Source organism: Perca flavescens, chromosome 19 (genome assembly GCF_004354835.1).
Source record: "Perca flavescens isolate YP-PL-M2 chromosome 19, PFLA_1.0, whole genome shotgun sequence".
NCBI classification, from domain to species: domain Eukaryota; kingdom Metazoa; phylum Chordata; class Actinopteri; order Perciformes; family Percidae; genus Perca; species Perca flavescens.
Window position 1 is genome coordinate 20,053,836 of NC_041349.1, and position 21,578 is coordinate 20,075,413.

The 21,578-nt window shown below is 39.8% G+C and overlaps 1 protein-coding gene across 2 annotated transcripts in view; it reads left to right on the forward strand.

The window, feature by feature from the left end:
* Nucleotides 1-21,578, forward strand: part of LOC114545625 (glucosidase 2 subunit beta) — a 151,240-nt gene that overhangs the window by 52,173 nt on the left and 77,489 nt on the right. For both annotated transcript variants that reach the window (XM_028564041.1, XM_028564042.1), the window contains exons 9-10: nucleotides 2,842-2,928; nucleotides 13,566-13,635. In XM_028564041.1, coding sequence (XP_028419842.1) covers nucleotides 2,842-2,928; nucleotides 13,566-13,635 — 157 coding nt within the window. The remainder of the gene's footprint in view (nucleotides 1-2,841; nucleotides 2,929-13,565; nucleotides 13,636-21,578) is intronic.

Below are 21,578 nucleotides of genomic sequence, written 5' to 3' on the forward strand. Positions count from 1 at the left end.
TAATGTGGCTTATCAGCTTCAGGAATGTATCAATATGCTTAAGTCACAATTACTGTAATCATGTATTTAGTTTGTACTTCTACCAGTTACATTTTAATAAACTGTCAGCAAATAGCCTGTCATCTCTTACCTCAGTAATCATGGTATCATTTCACTTTGTTGTTTTCTTGACATATTGTTAATATTTGCTGTAAATGTGGGACATTGGCTTAATCTTTTACATGACTAGGGTTATACCTCCATAAGATTAAATATAGTTTCCACTGCTGGGGTAGAAGAATACCTTAATTCCACCGAGCAGTGCGGAGCAACCACTCTAGGATTGCCTGAATAAACTTTAATCGCCAAATTAAATGTAAGATTTGAGTCTAACTTGTTCCAGAAATGTCCACGCTGAAATGACCAGGGAAGGTTTCAGTGAAAACCATCTGGGCTTCAAATTGGACCTTTGGACTCAGGGGGATTGTATGTACCATTCTGTATCAGGTAAGATGACCAGTGTTCTTGCTACCTTGGGAAATCAGCACTTTGACTTCTGTTATTTGGTTGATGTTTCGTCCTCTTCTGTCAAAGGGCCTGAAGGGGATCAGAGCAAGTACTTTTCTATCTGAACAACATGCTGTGCCTCTGTATTTGTCGCTGGGTACTTGGCTGAGGATAAAAGCCGAGTGCCAGAGATGCTTAGATGAGGCAAACTGACAGAAGTAGCTGGCAGCTTTATTACATATGTGACTTTCAGTTCATGTATGTGAACATTCAGTAAGCACACACATACTGTGTGTGCTTTAATACTGTGTATGAGTGGTAATATTTTCAGTTGTGTGGGTTTATTGTAATAGATCTCATCTTTTTGTTTGTGCTGTTTCCACATATTTGCAAGGTGATGCATTTCATAACTAGAAACCCAATATTGTCTTGCTAGGTGGATATAAGTGGTATTTGTTGAACTGCTTCTGGGACTAGCTGTATCTATCAAATAACATAACACAGTATGTAGCAATGTTATTTGATCTTTCCTCTCTTCTCTCTCTCTCTCTCTGTGTAAGGCAATCTCTTGCATACTGTTATATCAGCCCTCATATTAGTTTGACTAAATCAACTGTAGATCTAATTCATCGGAACTTTTGGGGAATTTTCACATAACAGGAGTCAAATTTCTTAGAAATTGCAGTTTAGATACAGCTTACAGAGTAACTGATGCTACATTAAAGTGATAGACGCTTAATGCTATTTACCAAAAAGTCAACATTCATATAATACTTCCAAGTTGCAGTTCGGGTGAAGATCTAACATGGAAAAGGTTGAAGCTCATTACAGTTGTACACCGTGAGAGTGAAAAAGATTCACATTAGTTTCCAAATCGTCCTTATGTTTTTGAACTGTTTGCCAAGCGAGCAAAGATGATTATTTTGATGGGTGTAAAACAGTGGTGAGAAATGAGGATTGCTACAACCATGAGTGTAATGCTTGAATTAACCGAGCAGTCTTACAAACTATAGTACATGGCTGATGCTAAGGAATATTTTCATGAATGATTAATCTGACTATTTATTCAATTAAATGTCATCACAAGTTCTGAAACCGATGATGACGTCTTCTCAAAGATTCTCTATCAATTGCTTACAAATGAGAAGCTTGAACCAGCAAATTTTTGACATTTTTGCTAACTATCTAACCAACTTTTGCTTATTGTTTAACAAAGGTCAAGCTCAAGATGCAAATAGCGTTTCACGAATAACAAAAGAGACTGAATACTGCACAACAAATGGTGAACTTCAGCCCGATTCAGCTCATCTCTCAGTGCACACAGCATATTTTGTATGCGTTTCAAACAAACACATTTCAATTTGGCTATGGAAAGCCTACCTAAGCACAAAAGAACTTTTTGCCGTTCACATCCAAGGGGATTCACAGCACCTGCCTTCCAGTCCAAACGTCCAGATCCACAGTCGTGTTTATTAGCTTAGCTTAATTGTGCATAGTATCTAAAGGTCAGTGCCTGCTGTGATACATCGCTGCCAAAATGGCTTCCAGGGAACAGTGTTTCAGATGAATAAACACTGAAAGCTGCACCACCTTCCACCCCTCCATCCTTTACCTCCCAATGTGCAGCAGCATCACATTCAACTATTTCAGGCCATGCACAAGGTCCTGTGACTGATGGGCATCCACTGGTACACACCGCCTCACTGACTTCGATTTCAGCTGGCAAAAGCAGCAGATTAATTTGCTTGTCAATTTCTTTCCCCCCTTTTTTCTGCGGGAGTTTATTCAGATATAGGAAGAACGATGTGTTTGTCCTCCAGTGAATTAAAACATGCAGTATATCTGTATAACTACAGCCTACCCCATGATTGATGATATTTGACTTCTATAAGCAGTAAACTTCTTCCGTTTGGCTGTAAAAGCTGATTTAATGAGAGAGTGACTTGAATAGATAAGCAGATATGGCAGCGGGGATTATAGGGAGGTGAGCTGAATGGGAGATGGATGATATGCAGTTTATTATCAGTTATGTAATGCACTTTTTTATAAGCCCATACCTGTGGGGCCAGCAGGCACTCTGCAAAAGATGCGAGATTGCGAGCTTGTGTGCATCTTAAGATATGTGTGAGAGAATATACATGTTTTTCAGGAGATGTGTAAACTTGTGGTGCAGGTTGTCCATTAGGTTGTATTAAGAATTTACAAGAGAAGAGAAAGCCTTATATGTTGAGTGCCTGTAAATATACAGAGGCTTTATGTTTGATTTATGTGTGTGTTCTATTTGACTTCATCTGCTTAGTTACAGTGTTGGTCATACTTTGGTTAAAAAACGACTTTTACCTCTTACCCCCCCAGGCTTTGTTGGGCGGAGGCCATCAGATGGAGATCACCAAGTTTCAGTACACTCTCTGGGACATCCTGACAAAAGGAGACCGCGTCAAGGTAAGCTCCATCATTCGGCCACCACCCACTTCTTTGTTTTTTTTTTTTTCATTTCACAAACTATATTCTTCATTCACTCCTTCATTACTTTATTCCATGGATTAGTTCTCATTTACACCCAAAAGTTCATTGACTCGTCCTCGTTAAATTGGTGGTGCTGGAGCCTTGGGGACATTCGGTAGTTACTTCTTGTGGGTCTTGTGAATGTTGGAACATGCTTCTCCACAAAGGGGTGTCGTTTGTAAACATTCAAGAAAGAAGACATGTTTATCATCTATCTATCGGTAAAACAGTGTAAATTTGCATGCCAAAGTTACAGTGAAAATTTACTTTGTCTCTGTTAGTGACTCCGATGATTCTGTTTATTGACTATAGAAGTGCTGTGTGACCAAACCCGTGTCTATCATTGATCGCTTCAAGATTCAAATAGTCTCAAACCTTTCCCTCTCTGTCTTTTTGCTTTGATCCACTAGATAGATGTCCATATGAAAAAAAGCACTGCTATCTTCATTGAACGTGTACAATAACCTCCTGGTACAATGTAGAGACAACAGAAAACCTACACAATAAGCACAAAATGAGGAAAGATTATATTCCTTTTAACCGAAATGTGCAAAAGCTTGATTACTCCAGAGTTGTAAATTTAGCCGCTGGTGATTTGAAGCAGTGATATTGTTCTAGTTATCACATTGTGATTAGATTTATCTTATGGTTCTATTCTATCTCGACAGCCACAACACAAATAACCTCATAATACCTTCTTTTCTCGAGTCTGTGCTAATTTAGATTACCTAAACTGCCGGCATATTTTATTCTGAGCACAGGTTTATAAACCACGTTTTCCTCTGACAGCTAAGGCCGAAACGAAAATGTCGGTCCCTCTCTCCATCTCCTCACGCGGAGAGTACGAGATACCATCCTTTCATTTCCGCTCCTCCAGATAAAAAGATGAGAGAGGGAAAGGACGAAAGTGAGGCCTATCGCTGGGCAGCAGTGATTGAGTCCCTTCGCTAAGCCACAGCGAGGATCTGCTCAAATAACCCACTCTGCCGATAAGAAGCTAGTCATTTCCATAGACAAAAACATTGGGGTCCAGATTAGATTCACCATCTGCCTGGCTTATTTTAGCGTTGCTTCATCATTGAATGTGAATAAGGCAAACTCCTGTCCCCTGTCTTTTTATGAAAACACCACTGAAATACATTCACTTGAAATGGAATAATTTTGTTAGTAGTAGCACCACTGGTCTGAATTCGATGCCCGCATTAGAAATATCAACAAAACTGCCACTTTTTTAAGTAATCTTTTTACCATTTTAGTCATTGCCAGAGTAATACATTTTCTGTTACAGATAGATGCTTTCATTGCTAGCAAGGTTGATAACTCTAAAGCTCAACAGCAAATTATCTAAAATGCAGCATGATCTATGTTATATATTTTGTTGAGTTGTGTATAATCACAGAGAAATCTGGAAATTTTATCAAGGACCAGGTCCGTGCCATTTGGTTGCAGTCGCCTGTCGATGGCGTCATATCCCCTTGGTGCATGCGTCAGGTTTGTGGTTGTCTCCCAGAAGCTGTGATGAATTGACTTTTTAACAATTTTTCACCCCAAATTTTTACAATACACTTTTTAGATGACATATTGTATATTTAAATCATGAATAATAAACAAAGAATTTTTTTTTAAAACAACACAGTATCAATAAAACAAGAAAAGTCAAACATAAAGATACAAAAAAAGAAGTGAAATAACTAATAAGGTTTCTTTCCTCTGAAGCCCCTTGAGGTCTCTCTTCATTTAAGCCAATCTTGACCTTTAACTATTATCCAGTCACATTTCAAGCAAGTAGGCATTGAAAAGTCTCCATTGACACAAGTGTCCAAACATGACTCTTGAGATAGATGTTCATTTTCTGTGAAACTCAAGATGTGCAAAGATGACAAGTGTTTGATGTCCTTGGTTAAACAGAAAGGGCTCTAAAGATACAGAGTTCCAGTCCTGTCGTGGTAAGTATTTCATGTATTTATGGCCCTGACTACAGAGCATGTAGGTGATGATAATTTGTGACACACAGAAGCTCATTCTTTTATTTTTAGATGAGGACAGGCTGGTTGTTGATCAGTGTACTCAGTTCTTATAGGTAAAGTATAAAGGTTTGATGCGGTACACGGTATGATAAAGCATGTGGTTTTTACTGTTCTACTTCAAAAACGACTCTTACTATTGTTTGTTGTGTACATCTTTCCGCTGCTGTGATGGAGTTGATATGTTCTTCATCATATGCAAAATGACCACAAAACCAGCTTGTGAAAAGTGTCGATAAGTGATAACTATTTTTATCAAGTGGTCTTAATCTTTGCCTCTGTTACTGTAGGAGACGTCTCAGCTGCTGTATGGCACTTAAACATCAGTATGACACTTACATTTCCAAGGGCTCGTGAACCACTTGTAAGCATTTGAGTTTCTATACCTCTTGGTGTCTTGCTCTTCATTGCCACATCAAGCATCTTTGTTGCATCCATTATGTTTAAAAAAAATAAAAAAAGGATCAGGAAAAGAGTGTATTTTAGAATGTGCTGCATTAACACTGGTGACAGATTTTGACCTTTTTCACACAGATACGAAGGATGGGGTCTAATTGTGTTATATTGAAGCCTTTGCACAGTAGCTGTGGCGACTAATGGCGTTTTTTAATCCACACTTTCATACGACATTTCATCCTGGCAACGGAGGCTGTCACAAGAGCAATGGCCATGACAATGCTTTCTGTTTCAAAAGCAAACATTGTTAATGAATCACTGCATCTCTTATACAGCCTAATTAGGAGCTAATTATTCAGGCTTTTCTTTAATTTCAAATGATTTTAACCTGTCCTCCCTTGTCTCATCAAAGGGTTGCCATTACTGCTGCCCTTAGTTACAGTACATAACACGTGAGGCATTTGTTCATCCAAACACTGTACATCAAATTTATTCTGCCTTGATTTTTTTTCTATTCTTTGCATTTGTGGGTTTTAAATTATAAAACAACACAAACATTTCCACTTTCCTATTGGCACAAAATAATTGTAGATTATTAATACTTGGCCTCAGTGTTCACAGCTAGCATAGAGTGTTATTTGTAAATGTATATCATTGGTTAGAATGGCAATGAATATACAGTAGTTCAGTTTCAAATGTCAAAGTGCATCCTGGTTGAAAGCAATGGATTCACTGTCTGTAATTTACCCACAATAAAGGCACTATGGTAGCTGAAAGAGTTGTGACAATATGCTACATTCCCCTTGAGCATCATCATCTGAAAATATAGAATTGTCTTTACATTTCTTTTGGAAAAGCAAGAATCAGCAGTGTCAGCAGTAATAGCAAAAGCTTTGGTTTAGAGTACAGCCGAATTAGCAGAGTGTATTTGGAGTTTGGGGGCTTTTGCTGTGGAGACTGATGTGCTGTTAGGGGTACATTTGTGTGAACATTTAATGGACCCCCTGCTTGTCTCCCCATTCACCCCCCCTTGTTAAGAGGCCTAAGCAAACCTGACATCAAGAGCATTTGGGGGACTCTCTATCTATCACAGCACATTTTTTCCCTCCCCCTCGCTCTCCCCTCCTTTTAAGCAAAGATAACTCTGGTGAATATTTCATGGGGTACATTGCCTCAGTTTCACTGTGTCGAGCAGGGAGAGTGGCACGCTATGACGACTGACAGGCCTACACGCCAGCGTCCGCTAGGAGACAGCCTTTCTTTTTGGTCTGTCTTCCTGACACTCCTACTCCTTTTCCCCTCCTGTTTTCCTTCTGTCACAGACAACAGTTCTTTCAGGCGAGAGTCTGGCTGCTGATCATTAAGCTCTTTCTTTAAATTTGAGCATGACTACATAACTTCTGCCGATCCATCTGACACTGTTGCAAAATGCCAACATATGGGTGCAAATCTGTTTTTGCACAGACTGCGACAATTATAGATTTGATTACATGCTTTTAAGATCACTCAGAAACTTAACTGTGCTTTTTTTGACACATTCTTTTGTTACATTGAGTGAATTATGAAAAGGAACATGTTCTCTTTGTCCAAGAATTCATTTTTCTTTGAAAATCCCTCCCTTTTTCATGATGCAGAATGATTCCATCTGCCTTAACCTTTAAAGCTCCCCTAGCCTTCCCCTTTACTCAGCTGCACATTATAGAAATATGCTGCATCAACTTTAAAATAATACCACCAAATAATCACTGTTGTTGTTTCTTTCAGCGCTACTCAAATTCCAGTGGAAACCTCTCAATATTGTATTTCTCAAGTGCAAGCTTCAATGATTGCCTTTACTGTTATTTGAAGGCACACTTAATTTCCCTCCCCAACATTCAATTTCATGGAGAAATGAGAAAATGCCTCCTTTCTATGCTACTTTTAAGGTTTGACAACACTTCAGTATGCTCACTTTGCTGCTACTGCTGCCGATGCATTGTCGCTCTCTCCCTTCGTCCTTGGTCTCTTATTTAATAAACATGCTTGCTTGACTTACAGTAGGTTTCTGCCTTGCCTTGCTCAGTGTGACGAGCAGCTGAATGGTGTCACAGTAAACAGGGGCGGCTCTGTTGCTCTGTTGTGACAATGTTCGTTTGATGTTGGAGTGGTAGTCCTCGGCTGCCATGTTCTCCCCTTCTGCTCTTTTACTTTCTTGTTCATGCTCTGCCTAGATCTCACCGCTGTCACACGTCGGAGAAGCCAACTGGCATGACCTGAAAGTGTGACAGCGACATGCAAGCTGCCATTTTTCTCTCCATGATAGCCATCCAATACACAGACATACATACGGAGAAATGCAATCATTTTTCAAGATTAAAGAACTGTAATTGGCTCTCAGTCTTGTCTGAACTGGTGTCCCAGGATGCAGTGGAGGCCGCCAGTGATGTATAAAAGATGCTATGTGTTTGTGCATCTGTGTGTCCCTCATTTTCATAAAATTGTGTTTTCATCAAACTTAGTCACATAAATCTGCCATATGTCCATGCATTTACCGCTGAGTGTAGTTTTCAAAGTCAAGTATGCTGCTTAAACAACCAGCATCAAACTCATCTTTCTCTTGGTTACGCACGCACGCACCTTTTATCCAGAAGACATGACTCCTACAGTAACGTGCAGTTATCATTGTTATCTTTTTCAGTATCAAACATAATCTCAAATCATGGGTTTGAAGTAAAACGTGAAGATAACCTGTAATAATAGCTAGGAATATATTCTTCTAGTGGAAGATTTTGTTAGGAGTGCCATTAAAATTAATCAAAAGATTCACTTTTTAAAACCACCATGACTCACTCCGTCACTCCTCTCGCTGCGAAAGCTGGAGATAGAGGAAAGTGCCAGCAGCCATGTATGTGATCGGAAAAGAAAAACCACTCAGGGCGTCTTTGTCCTCTGTTTAAACAGTGTCACAGTGGGGGGGATGGGGGAACCAGGGGAAGAGGGGAGAAGAGAGAAGAAGTTTCTCACAGCTGCCCAGCCTGAGGCCAAAAATATGTGCCACTTTTTTCGTCACCGTCACCAGCCATCCGTCCTCGCCTGTCATTATTTTACCTCTCAAAGAGCGCACACGCCGTCTCTCAGGCACAAAAATGCACTCTAACACCACCACACACCGTCTGTGGTGTCTTGATCTACTCTTAAATGCTGCCAGCATCAGATCCTCAAACAACTTAAATTGAATGTAAAAACAGACTGCAAGTTTTAGTTGTTAAAGGAATGTGGTTGTATTTAAACCGTTAAAATAATGCATGATTGGTCTATTATATTAGAAGTATGGCATGTATTGCAGTGGAAAAGTTCATAAGTCAATTGTTGATATGCTCTAAAACAATATTTACCATTACTAACAAATCTAGGACTGTGACCTGAAATGGTGGTCTTTACCGTGATGCTTTTTATTGGCATTATTGTTCATTGTACCCAAACAAAGCACTTTTTAGCATTCATTTATGGTTCTATAGTGTGTTCATGGTGTCAGCATTGGGCATTATTCAAACTGCCACAATGGACTTCTTGCGATCAGATGAGTAATGTGAAAAATAACTGACTTCTATCAGTAGCAAAGGAGGAAGTAAGGTTACATCATTATCCGGAACAGAAAGTCAGTACAATGGATATTTGGATTGGATTTGAATTTGGGGGTTGTAAATTGACAATGTAAGGACACAGGCCAGCATGCTGGGGCGGGGCCCTGGGTGGACCATAGGGCAGGCTCGGGGATGGCAGCAGGGTCCACCCTAGGTGTAAACCGAGCCCTGGGTATCCTGCTCTGCCTTTGAGAAAATGAAAGCTCAGATGGGCCGATCTGGAATCTTGCTCCTTATGAGGTCATAAGGAGCAAGATTACCTCCCCTTTCTCTGCTTTGCCAGCCCAGAGAATTTGGCCCACCCATGAGAGAGAGACATCATGGCTTTCAAATGAGCAAAGTGGCAGTTGGACAAGGCCACACCCCCACCCTCCCTCTCTCCTCCTCAATATCATTTAAAGCTACAGACACAGAAATGGCACATACTAAAGAAAGCTCATTGTGGGACTGCCTCTAGTGGCTGTAATCCAGCACCAAGGCTGAATTTCAGGAAAGAGACTTCAGATACAGTATTAGGGGACCACTAAGACTTTTAAATTGTATATAAAAGCATCCAAAAAGCGGGCACCCGGATAGCTCAGTTGGTAGAGCGGGCGCCCACATATAGAGGTTTACTCCTCGACGCAGCAGGCCCGGGTTCAATTCCGACCTGCGGCCCTTTGCTGCAAGTCATTCCCCCTCTCCCTCCCCTTTCATCTCTTCAGCTGTCCTTCAGAATAAAGGCCTAAAAATGCCCCCAAAAAAATCTTTAAAAAAAAAGCAGCATGTCATAGGACCTTTAATAATTTCCATCAATGTATGGGATCTTGGGAACGTCAACACATCCTCAGCGAAAAGTGACGGAGATGACGTTGCATGATTTGTTTGTGTCCATTAGGCCGGTTACACACTGGCTGCATGGCGTGAGCGTGGCGTTTCTGTTGCGTGTCAGCTGCGTGGATTACACACCAGAAACGTGTCTGACGCGATGCTGCTAGCCTTGTCTGTACACATGTATTTTTCCCATTGATAAAATTAAATACCATGTTCAACATAAATATAAAAAAATTGGCTTGACAATGCTGTTCTTTAAGGGAACGGAGATAATCAGAGAGTCCAACATCGAGTAAACTATCATTTCAACTGTATCAACTGCTTCCAGCACCTATTTTGTGAAAAAAGGATTCCGCTGTGTCACTTCTCAGTGTGGATGGTTGGGCATACAAAGCATTAGACCCTGGAGACTATGTCATGCATTCCCACTCCTACAAACATTCAATTTAGATTTTTTTTCTTTCTCTAACCTTAACCAAGGAACTTAAGTTGCCTAGTTCAGTTGGCAGAGAAGAAAATGCTCATGAGTCGTTCTTGGAATGGTCCTTTGAAAGACACAGACAAACAACCCACCTCACTGACAGGGGATGAGAACTTGTTGGTGTGGTGAGTGTGGAACACTGCAAAAGGTCTGCGCACATTGACCCTCCACTCTGCACTTTTGTCCAAAAGTTAAACTCTGCAGAGGCTTCCACAAATGTCACAGTCAAGTTCAGTTTGCATTAGCAACAGTGTCACGAGGCAGTTGAGCCTCTGCAAACATTGTGCTGCTGTCACATTCACCATTAAACTCCGTGCCTATGCAGAGACACCAGTTGTGCCGGGAACACTGCAGTCTCCACATAAACCCTGAATTTGACTTTAGTAAAGCTGAAACCTGAGTGCTAAATTTCTGTAGCAGCTTCTGTTTAAAATAACAGAAAGCTGTGGACTTTTATACACTGAGAGATGTGGCTTCACAGACAATCTGTTACTAGGCTTCATGGCAGTAACATAGTCTTAAAAACTTTGGCTGATGGGAAACTTGATCATCAATTCATCTTTACGTTACACTTTAGCTAGACGTCACTGACCGGCTATAACAGAGCCTCTTAAATACTGGCTGTTAAAATCAGGGGGGAGAATGTAGAACAGTAAGTATGTAGAAAGTCATGTAGAGCACACAGATGTACACAAATGCAAAAAAAACACACATTTTACCTGTGTTCAAAGAGACAAAAAGCATGTGACACATTAAATATTAAAAATATTTTTTTAAATATGACATGATCACCAACTTAGCATGCTGCCGAGGGAATTGAACTTAACACACATAGAAGGAGGCTGTGTCCCTCCTGCTTGGCTGTCATAAATATAGGTCTGCCGAACTGAGCAAAAAAAAAAGTATTATGAAAGTATTACGTTAGGCTTCTCGGTGATTTGAACCTTAAATCGGTGCACAGGCGGCTAACAGGCGGCTATTTAAATTGCATCAGTTCCTCTGATGTAAATGTGTATAGCCTTAAACTCCCTTAGAGCTTTTAGTCATTTATTTTGATTAGGGCTGAATTTATAAGATAAGTCTCTTAAGTAAGTCGCCCGGGAAGATGGGTTGGCGAGGATGGTGGTGGGGGAACAAAATGAAGTCTGTTTGATGATTACAAACTCAGAAATATCTGCTTGTCAATTAATTAGGCGCTTCCTGGATATGTGTGCCCCTCTTTTCATTTACTAGGCCTGGCTCTCGGTGGACAAATACCCACGGTGCACCCATTGTATGTCTAAGTTGTTACACACATCTACTGCAGCTGGGGAACGGAGAATAAAGATCCTTCAAAGGCAGACAGTTTTTAAGAGCAAGCCTCTGTTTCCGTGTGCTGGCTGATTTCTTGGAGCAGCATATGTAGCTGCTTGAAGGCTTTACTCTGCCGGTGTCTTCTTCTCAGACACAAACACAAACTGGAGAATGATGTGGACATGAAAAGATAGGTAGACTGAGAGGTCTGAGCTTGAAGTGATGCCTCCATTATTTCTGCCTCTCACAGTCCAACAATACGTGCAGGAGACTTATCTTGTTGATGCTGCTGTAGCTAGGTGAGCATTGACTATTGTCAGGGATATTTTTATAGCAAACTCAAACCAGTGTTAACAAAAAAATTGACTGTGTTTTATATAAAAACTGAATAACAATCAAACGTACCTGGACATACTCTTCAGCTTTTCCATTTCTACATATGTTGTCAGTCTGTATGTGACAGGATTCGATGTTAATCGATCATACAAATATGTCAATACAAATACTAGCGCTAGTCCTGAACCTGGTCAGCTGGTTAATGGTTAGCTGGCCAGCTACAGCAGGTCATCAACTAGCCCTGCCAGGAGCTTCCGGCCTCAACTATTTTGTGTTGACGAGAGACTGTTACTTGGCGCTTAACAGTAGTAAGAGGTTGTTTTTTTTCCCCATAAACATACTATTTTTTTTGTTGTGCAATAATTTGTAGTTTGGCACAATCCTTTTCACTTGGGTAGTGGAAGTTAGCATTAAGAAGATGAATGATGTAGCAGTGGGCAGATGGATAGTGGGGAATCTTAAAACCTTTTCACTTTGTACTCATTTTATATTTTGCACCTGTACTTAAAGAATAAAGATGATCAACATCTGTCTTAATGCTTTCCTTGTAAGACATACCAAAGCAATTTGTGTCCAACAGAGTAACAATTTTCTCATTTGTATTCAATCTGTCAAAAATATTCTGATACTCAAATACTGCATGCAATGTCACAGTGATCTTAAGCAGGTTTTTTTCCTCCTCAGAGCAGGTGAGTCACATTGCATTTGGCAATGCCTCTCACTTGCGCAGTTGAGTTTGGTTTCCAGCGAAGGAAAAAAGGACAGCATGCAGCATTGCGACAAGTCATCAAATCCGACTCATATTTCCTTTGCCCCATATGTGTGATCTTGTCATGTTTAGTCCTCCTCAGCATCACTATGGAAAGATGTTCTGCGCAATATTTTATTGTTTATTTTCATAATAGAGAATGCCTAAAAGCGTCAACAACAGAATATAGCACATCTGTAATAACAAACATTTTTTTAACCTCAGGTAGATTCCCAGCTAGAGATGCATGTCAATGTTTTGATATTCGGTATATCAATAATTTACTGCCACAGCTTAGCAATCAACAATATTTACTCTGGCAAGTATTAAGTAATTATCTCCCTAAAACCTTGCACAAGGTGAGGATCCGCAATGTGACTTGGATCTTTCTAAATGAATGCAGTGTCTTAAAAAGAAAATTAAAGACCTAAAATTGTTTTGGCTCTACCAGTTTTCCCCTGTGACCTAAAACAGAACGCTAGCAGCCAGCCATGTTGTCTTTCATCATTAAACTGTCTTTCAAAGGCTCCTGGGAGCCTCCTAGAGCACAGAAGGGAACCTTGTATTTTTGCAACATCAAGCGCACAGTGTATTCAATGTCTGCTGGGAGGTGCACATTAAAGTCATGGACTTGAGCTGAAATGATCTTTAAAAATCACTCTCACCATCTCACACATGCTTTCGTTGTCACTTTATAATGCGGGTGATACCCGAGGTCTCACAAGTGTAAAGATCTTTGACCTTGTTTTCTCTCTCTCTCTCTCGCTCACTCTCTCTCTCTCTCTCTTCTCTCTCTCTCTCTCTCTCTCTCTCTCTCTCTCTCTCTCTCTCTCTCTCCTGCTTCCATTGCGTGCTTGTAGATCAAAGACACCCATGGTGCACCAGGCAGTCTTCTGGGTGAAGATCCTCACTTAAAGGCAGCTGATACAGGTAAGTTATTAAATCTCTAATCATCCTCTCTACCCCCACTGCTCTTGTGTCCCCCACCTAAAATTCATCCTTTTAAGAATGTAATACAAGTTCCTTTCAGGAATTACATTACATTTTTTTATTGTGTCACTGATTTTAACCGAAATAAAAAAATCTCGCGATGTCTCTTTCCAGATATCATGACCCGGTTACTCAAGATAATCCACAGACCTGGTTGTGGGCAGTTTAATTTAGGAAACTATTTTCTTTCTACCGAACTCCACCCGGCAAACGTGCCACGGTGCAGAAGGAAGCATACTTATGGACTAGCGGCTACTCCTCTTTGGCTGAGCTGTAACGTTGCTTACTGATAATGCTAGCTGACGTGAGCTAGCTTACGCTACAGCTCTGCAGGGAAGGACACCATAGATGTTTACATCTCGCACTTTCACAAGCACAAGCCTCTCGTCCATTAGTACTCTTCCTTGTCGAAAAATTAATCTAAAACATTTAAGATAACTTGTGATGGACACTATTTTTAAACAAGTGTAAAGTTTTTGGTGGAGGGGGTGGTATTGGTTGCAGTCTTTTTTTATACCACCACTAGACGGTGCCAAAGTCAGAAATGTACACATCCTAAATAGTAGCTTTAACTTATTATTAAACACTTACTTATTTACTTATTTACTTATTAAGTGGATTTTGGAAATATAAATATATATATATATATATATATATATATATATATATATATATATATATATAAAAAGGTGCAGACCCAGAGGGGACCGAAATGTTAGTTTTCGTAATAAATGGTGATGCTATAGCAAGAGCAGAGTGTGAGATTTTTCTTTTCTTTGTTCAAGTTTGTGAGATTTTTTCAACGCACCTGCACAGAGAAATTGTTGGATGTGCAAATTGTTCCTTCAAAAATGAAATGTATTAAAAGCACAGACCATCACTACATTTGATTCATGATTGTTATGCATGAAGTTTGGGACTTTTAATATCCCCCCTTTTTTACTTAACATAATTTGTGGTGTTGACATTTACAGGCACAGGAGTTGAAAGGAAATTCTACAGCAAATGTAGCTATCCAAAATTTTCAAAATGTCCTGTTGTTGAATAGAAGTATTCTGGCATACCTAGAAGCGTGGCTATTGTCTGAGAATAACAAAACCCAAAGATTACCCATGCATGAGAGAGCTTTGTTATATATCTATTCCTTTGGCCATAGTTCCAAACAAATCTAAGTGAGAATGCACTTAGTGTAGATATGTGGCTGATGTAGAAGGCTCTCTGTGTGTCTCATGTTCTTTTCAAGGTGATGCAGCTAATATATTCCCCCTTTACACTACAAGCATATTATCCCGCTGCAGCTGCTGTGAGGAGACAGGCCCAGGTATTTATGGCTAGCATAAAAAGCCTGTGCATTCCCTGTCACCCTACAGCTCGAGATTTACAGCACATTTGACAAACACACTGAATTAAAAAAGGAGTGTTCAATTTGTATAGGAGTTTAGAGCCTGTCTGTTGTGCATGCTCCCAAAGGATTCTGCTGTTAGTACATGTGTGTGCGCATGTGTCTCACTGTCTATGTATGCCTCCCGCTGTGTGAGAATGTGTCGATCTGTCTGCCGGTACACGTATGTGTGTGTCTGTATGCCCGTGTGTCTGTATGCCCGTGTGTGTTTTTGTGCGAACGAGTGTGTGCCTGCTCTGAAACACCAGCAACAGATAACAGATGGTCCCCCTGCATTAGAAGTGTTTTATTTCCCTGCGGAAGCCAGATATGTCAAAAATAAGCATGTGCAACATTAGTCATTTGGAATATTCATGCCCCTGCCGTCCGATGGTTTCCTTTTCACAGCCAAAATACCACCAGCCCAATTCTCCTAAGGAAGTGAGGGGAATAAGGGGGAGTAGGGAAAAAAGCAGTCATCAGCTGAACTGATGGGGGAAAAGGCTCAGGCCTACATGCAGCTTTAATGGAGGAATTATTTTTCTCCTGGTTGCTTCTTTAGCATGCCAGGGCTGTAATTAAACAGAGGCTACAGTCCTTAGATGTGTTCATATTAAGAACCACGTCACCCAGCCCCATTAGATTGTGATGTGAATATGCACACATGTCCATATGGCTGCCTGGCTGCATACGCATTAGTTAACCTCATCCACTGGGTCAGACTTCTTTTGCATTCCTTCATACACTAGACTTATCTTTAGGAGTCCTCCTCCTCCCCTCCTGTACTACTTATCTTCCTATTTCTCCTCTCCACCTCCATACTTGCTTCTCTGTAGCTTCAGTCTCTTTAAACTCCACCTCCTCTCCTCCCAGGCTTTTTACCCCCGTCTCCCACCATTGAGCATGGCTGCCATCCTTGTCCTTGGTGGCGGACATGGGCATGCATCATTATCAGGCCTTATTAACCATCCACATAGTTGGCAGTCCCGGGCCCCACCAGGGGCCAATGGCATGGTTTTCCTACCGACGAAAACAGGAGTTTTGAGCAGCACTTTCTCACTTGCCGTGGTCCCTCGTGATCAGGGTTAATTCGTGGCAGCATGTGTGAATGTTGTAGAAAGAAGAGAGGAGGAAGAAAAGGAGGAGGAAAAGCTACTAAACAGTAAAGCACTGCTTATCGCAGAAATGCAATATGATTTATTCAGGAGTATGCAAATCCAACACAATCACTCTGCCTTGTTTACCGAAGGGACCTGCTGATTCAGAGTCTGAAAGAGAGGGAGAGAGAAACAATCCCAACCATAGACACCAACATACAGTGCATACACCAAGGCAATCACCAGCAACTAAATCTGTGGTTTTCCTTAGAATGAGGAAATGAAGGGTGTCGGACAATTTCTTGGTTGTTTCACAGCTTCAAAAACCTTTAAATTTATTCTGGTGAGACTGGATTGCTGATGTAAAGAGTGAAGGGTTATATGCAATTCATGTCTTATCATATGTAAATACAGTAAATTGCTTATAAAGCATTGGGTGGATTGATTAAATACCTTTGTACTACATGCTATTGCTTGCAATGATTACACAAAGGACTCTTTTTTTTTAAATTAAATTTAATTTATTTTTGTATTAAAGATGTTCTTTTTAGGGGCTTTTTCCCTTTATTACAAGTGACAGTGGATAGACATGAAAGGGGGAGAGAGAGATGGGGAATGACACGCAGCAAAGGGCAGCAGGTCGGATTCGAACCCGCGCCGCTGCAAGACTCAGCCAACATCGGGTGAACTGGGTGAGCTAGAGGCCGCCCCACACACACATAAGGACTCTTGACAGTTGGTGTGGGAAGGGCATGGCACACCAATGATGAATTTGGGCATAACGGCAGGGTATTGACCAAAATATGTTGACAACACAGAGTTTCAAAAACTGTGATGTACCCAAAGCTGGGATCAAATTTTGTTTAGAAGAAAAAAAAAATTAGTTTCTAATTTAAATCAACATTGTTTTCTTATTACACTGCATTTTATTTAGGGAAAGTCCTTGTACAGCTACTTTAGACAACATTGATCAATTAATTGATTGAAAAACAGGTTTGCAGAGAAACTTGTTTATATTCCACAAAGAAAGATATTGAAGTATGATTATGGGGAATTATGGGTTAACAAATTAATTTAAAGAACCCATAGTAACTGATTCCACCTTCAGTGAAACAGATCATCGTCACGTGCACTTGTAAATACAATAAAAGCAAGACTTAGCTCTGCATTATGTCCACAAGAAATGGAGTAAGTAAATGTGCTTTCCATTTAGACTTTTGACAGCCTACTTTATTAATAATGTTACCTTAGTTGTAGCCATGCCCCTTTGTGTTATCATGTTCCCAGACATTCCCTTCCAAACCTACCACTGAAAAATATTTATTAAATCAATTTAATTTTATATACTTATAAGTATTTATGTTTTTTTTGTCATTGTTTTGAAGACATTACCTGTGTATGCTTTTCTTTACCATTCTATTAATGGCTAGAGGGAAATCTAATGATTGTTTGACTGCCATGTATGAATCCGTATCTTTGAAGCGGATTTCAGCGCTAGTAGATAAGCTACTGTATTACTATGCTGTTTGCCTAAAGTAAGAGTGTAAAGATTATCTCTAAACTCAGGAGATCTGATATCCAACATACTGTAGAAAAATAGAATGTGTTGTTCAAAGTCAGCTATGTACTGTGAATAAAATGTAATATACCATGTGCAACTGTCCAGTGTTGAATGCTTGTTGGACAGACTTGAATTTGATCTGAAGCTATTTTTCATTAGTAACTAGGAGGCGCACAGTCTTGCATGTCACATTTAATTTATGCTCTTTTTGCTCTTCATCTTCATTGTGTTATAGAAGTGGGTATGAGTTGCAGCCATTTCCTGACTTTCTGCTGAGAGCCCAGTTAGCGCTTTTGTATTGATTTATCTGCACGGTATTGCATGTACTTTTCCAGGTGAGTACCTGCAGCTAGCGTGAGTGTATGGAAGACAATTATTCCTTCTAAGAGAATCTCTGAGGCCACACAAAAGAGAGCAGAGTTAAGAAAATTGATCTCTTCAGGCTTGACAGCCGTTGTGTGCATGAGCAGACAAAGGCATCCACAACTTGACTCTTATATCCTATTTTTTTATGTCAAAACCCTGTTATTACATTCTTGAAACTTTTAGTTTAGTTATTCTCGCTGTAACATTGAGCGATGAGACCTGGCCTGTGAATAAAACATAATAATTAGCTTATATCATAACACTCCATTCTAGTTCTTTGTGACCATGTGCATATTATACAAAATTGCCAAAATGGTCATGTGGGCTTTTTTTTTGGTTTATACCATTTACAGTGGCCATGGTCTTGAGCTAGGTTGTAGCTTTCAAGCATAGGAAGTCATAGCAACAATAATAGCAGAGATGTGTGCTGTGGATGCTGGTTGTGATAGCCTAAGCGGTTTTTAAGATCTTCTTTATACACCACAGCCAGATGAGTGACAATCTTTTGACATGAACTTGACTACCTGAGGCAAAGATGGAGTTAGAATTGTATGTGCTGTTATAGTTTTAAAAATATAGCTTTACATTGAGCTATTAAAGGAGACCTATTGTTTTCTGTATTTTCTGTCCTATCTATATTGTTACAATGTTGGATGTTCATGTGAAACATGACACATTACTGCTGGAACATGTCTTGTTTTGTAGTATTTGGTTTAGAAACCTTTATTAGTGATTCTTCATGTCATAAAGTCCTGTTATATACTGCGTTGCAGTCAGTCTCCGGCTGCAACAGACTGTACAGAGGCAGTGACCACTGTTGCCAACTTTTTTCCGATGAAAGTAAAATTCGATTGATTTGCATATTGGTGACGTCATCATGTATCATCTGCATCAAGCATAGTGGCTGTGAACTGAAAACGTATATACTCTATAATAGGTCTCATTAAAAACATTTTGCCATATAGTCTAATGCTCAGTACAGCTCTAATGGGGCATTCAGACCAAAAAAAGCAATCCGCCGATTTTCCGCAGGGTGGTGCGGCGGGGGGAGTGTCAATGAAATGGCCCATTGTGTGACGTCCTGTTGTGTTCTTAACCCCCCCCCCCAACTAAGCACAAGTAGACTTTATATTTCACAATTACTGTTTTTCGTCATATTGTATATAGATAACGATGTTTCCGACCGCACTTGAAGGCAGCTTTATTTCACAGGAGAGAAAGAAAATAGGCGAGCGAGACATAGCGAATGCTTTGTTGTTGCAGGAAACATCCAGCTATTACACAAACTCCCGGGCAGTTCAGTGCTAACTTTCTTGTGACAGCGATAAAGGACGTGATGTTTCCTGTTTACTGTACGGGATTCTCACCGCCTCAAACCATAGCTCAAAACACTTTTACATGTCTGATCGGCGGTAATATGATTGGCCACCGCGGCGTGACATCGGGTTGCGTTTCTCCAAAAGTTGAGTCGGTCTCAACTTTTCGCCACAGGCACGCTGCGTTTTTGCCGGATCCTCGGACGGCCGACGCAGGCAGTCTGAATGCACCCTTAATCATGCACAAAATACTTACTTAATTCCTACAATGTCATTAGGAGAAAAAGATAAGACCAATGAGGTCTTATCTTTTTCTCCTGATGACACTGTCAGGAATAATCTATTGTTACACTTGTATAAAACAATCAAACCTTGAGAGGTATATTCAAGGAGGTATATTCAACAGAGACTCTCCAGTTACTGTATATCCAGCTTCTCTGTAGCTTTAATCTATGATGAGCAGAATGGTTTGTTTCTCTTCTGTAAGTAGTTTGGAAAATGGAGAGTGGGCAGTCCCTCTGTGTATTTTTATGATTTTTGGATTTGTGAAAGCATTTTTTGAGTGGAGATTTAGTATCATGCAATTTTGAAATTCTCAGTAGGAAAACACAGACATATTTTATTTCTATTTATTGATTTTAACCAAGAAATTCTAGTCCAAGTTTTTCTGAGATCGTTCCCAATCTTTCAGAGAAGCATTTTGAATTGTAAACAGACAAGAATCTGTATTACTTATGAAATTGAGAATTGAATTTACTGATTTATACTCTTGGATTTTTTACACATATGCAATATTCCCGGGTTTCGCTCCTTTCCTATCTTCATCATGCAACTAAAATGGCTGGAAGATGTTCTCATTTTTCCTGTGAATGTATGTCATATCAACAATGTGATGCTAATCCGCTGGAGTCATACACCCTCCGCCATGCTATTTTTGCCACACACATGTTGCCCGAGAGGTCAGCAGCATAGCAGGGTTCCTACTAGGTTGAATTGCTTGGAGGCAGAAGTTAATTTCCAACTCAACAGAGATAAATTACTTTGCTTTGACCTCCCTTGCTCGCTGGCACAACAAAGATTTTTTGCTTTTCTAGGAGACGGACACCGTAAATATCTGTAAATTAAAGCAGTTGTTCATTACTTACAGTATGAAGTGATTTGATTTGGTAACAATGATTAGCCAAATGTGTCTGTTTTTCTGCTGAGCTCAGATAAAACTATACTTTTTTTGTTTGTAGATAAGTATGTTTTTGATTTACACCAAGTCATCTCTTTACAGAGCAGAATGGAAAGAAAAAAAGCATATTTTATTATAACAATTAAATTTACATGCACACTATCAGTTAAATCTGATCTAAGTAATACTCCAGCTATTAAAATCTTATGTAAATGTATTTAAGTGAGATCTTCTATCCATTTCCTTCAAGACCAGTTTTTTCAGTGTCAAAGCCATTTTTTGAATATTTTTAGGCTGTCAGGACCAGCTTTAAGTTGTGTCAGATACACACTGTAATGCTGCACTGAAACTTTTTAAAACCGCTTCCTAGTAAGAAAAATTGAGCACTAATAATGAATGATTGCAATTTTTGACCATTTTAAAGTTTTTCTCAGCTGGAGGCCTAAGAGCAAAAATGACCTGTGGACCCCAATTGACCCCTGTAGTACTCCCTTTCTGTGTACATTGTGTATGCACCCCACCTGACATTCAAATACAGTGCACACAGCAGACGCATGGCAAGTTCATTATGTTTTGCCTAGAGCCCCAGAAACCAACCAATTCTTATACAGTGGAATACCACGTTGTCCCAGAGGTGGTAGGTGTCTATTACTTCACTTTTATTGTGATTAAAAATCATTGTATGTAGGGATGCATCTCATATAAGTATTTTGTGTAGGAAATTCTTTATTAGGAATAACCCCTTGAGATGGAGCATCTCGTTTTCAAGGGGGTCCCTAAATTGTATCATTCAAGATGTTAAAGTTCTTAAAACTACAATAGCAATTTTCAAGATTTGATAATAATGCAGCACCTGCCTTAAGGCCCAATTGCAGCTGATATTTTGCTTTAGCAGTGCATATTCCCAAACAAATATGCAATGTAATGAATCAAATCACCACAAGCCACATTACATATTCATTTCATTTTCGCTTATTATACAGGA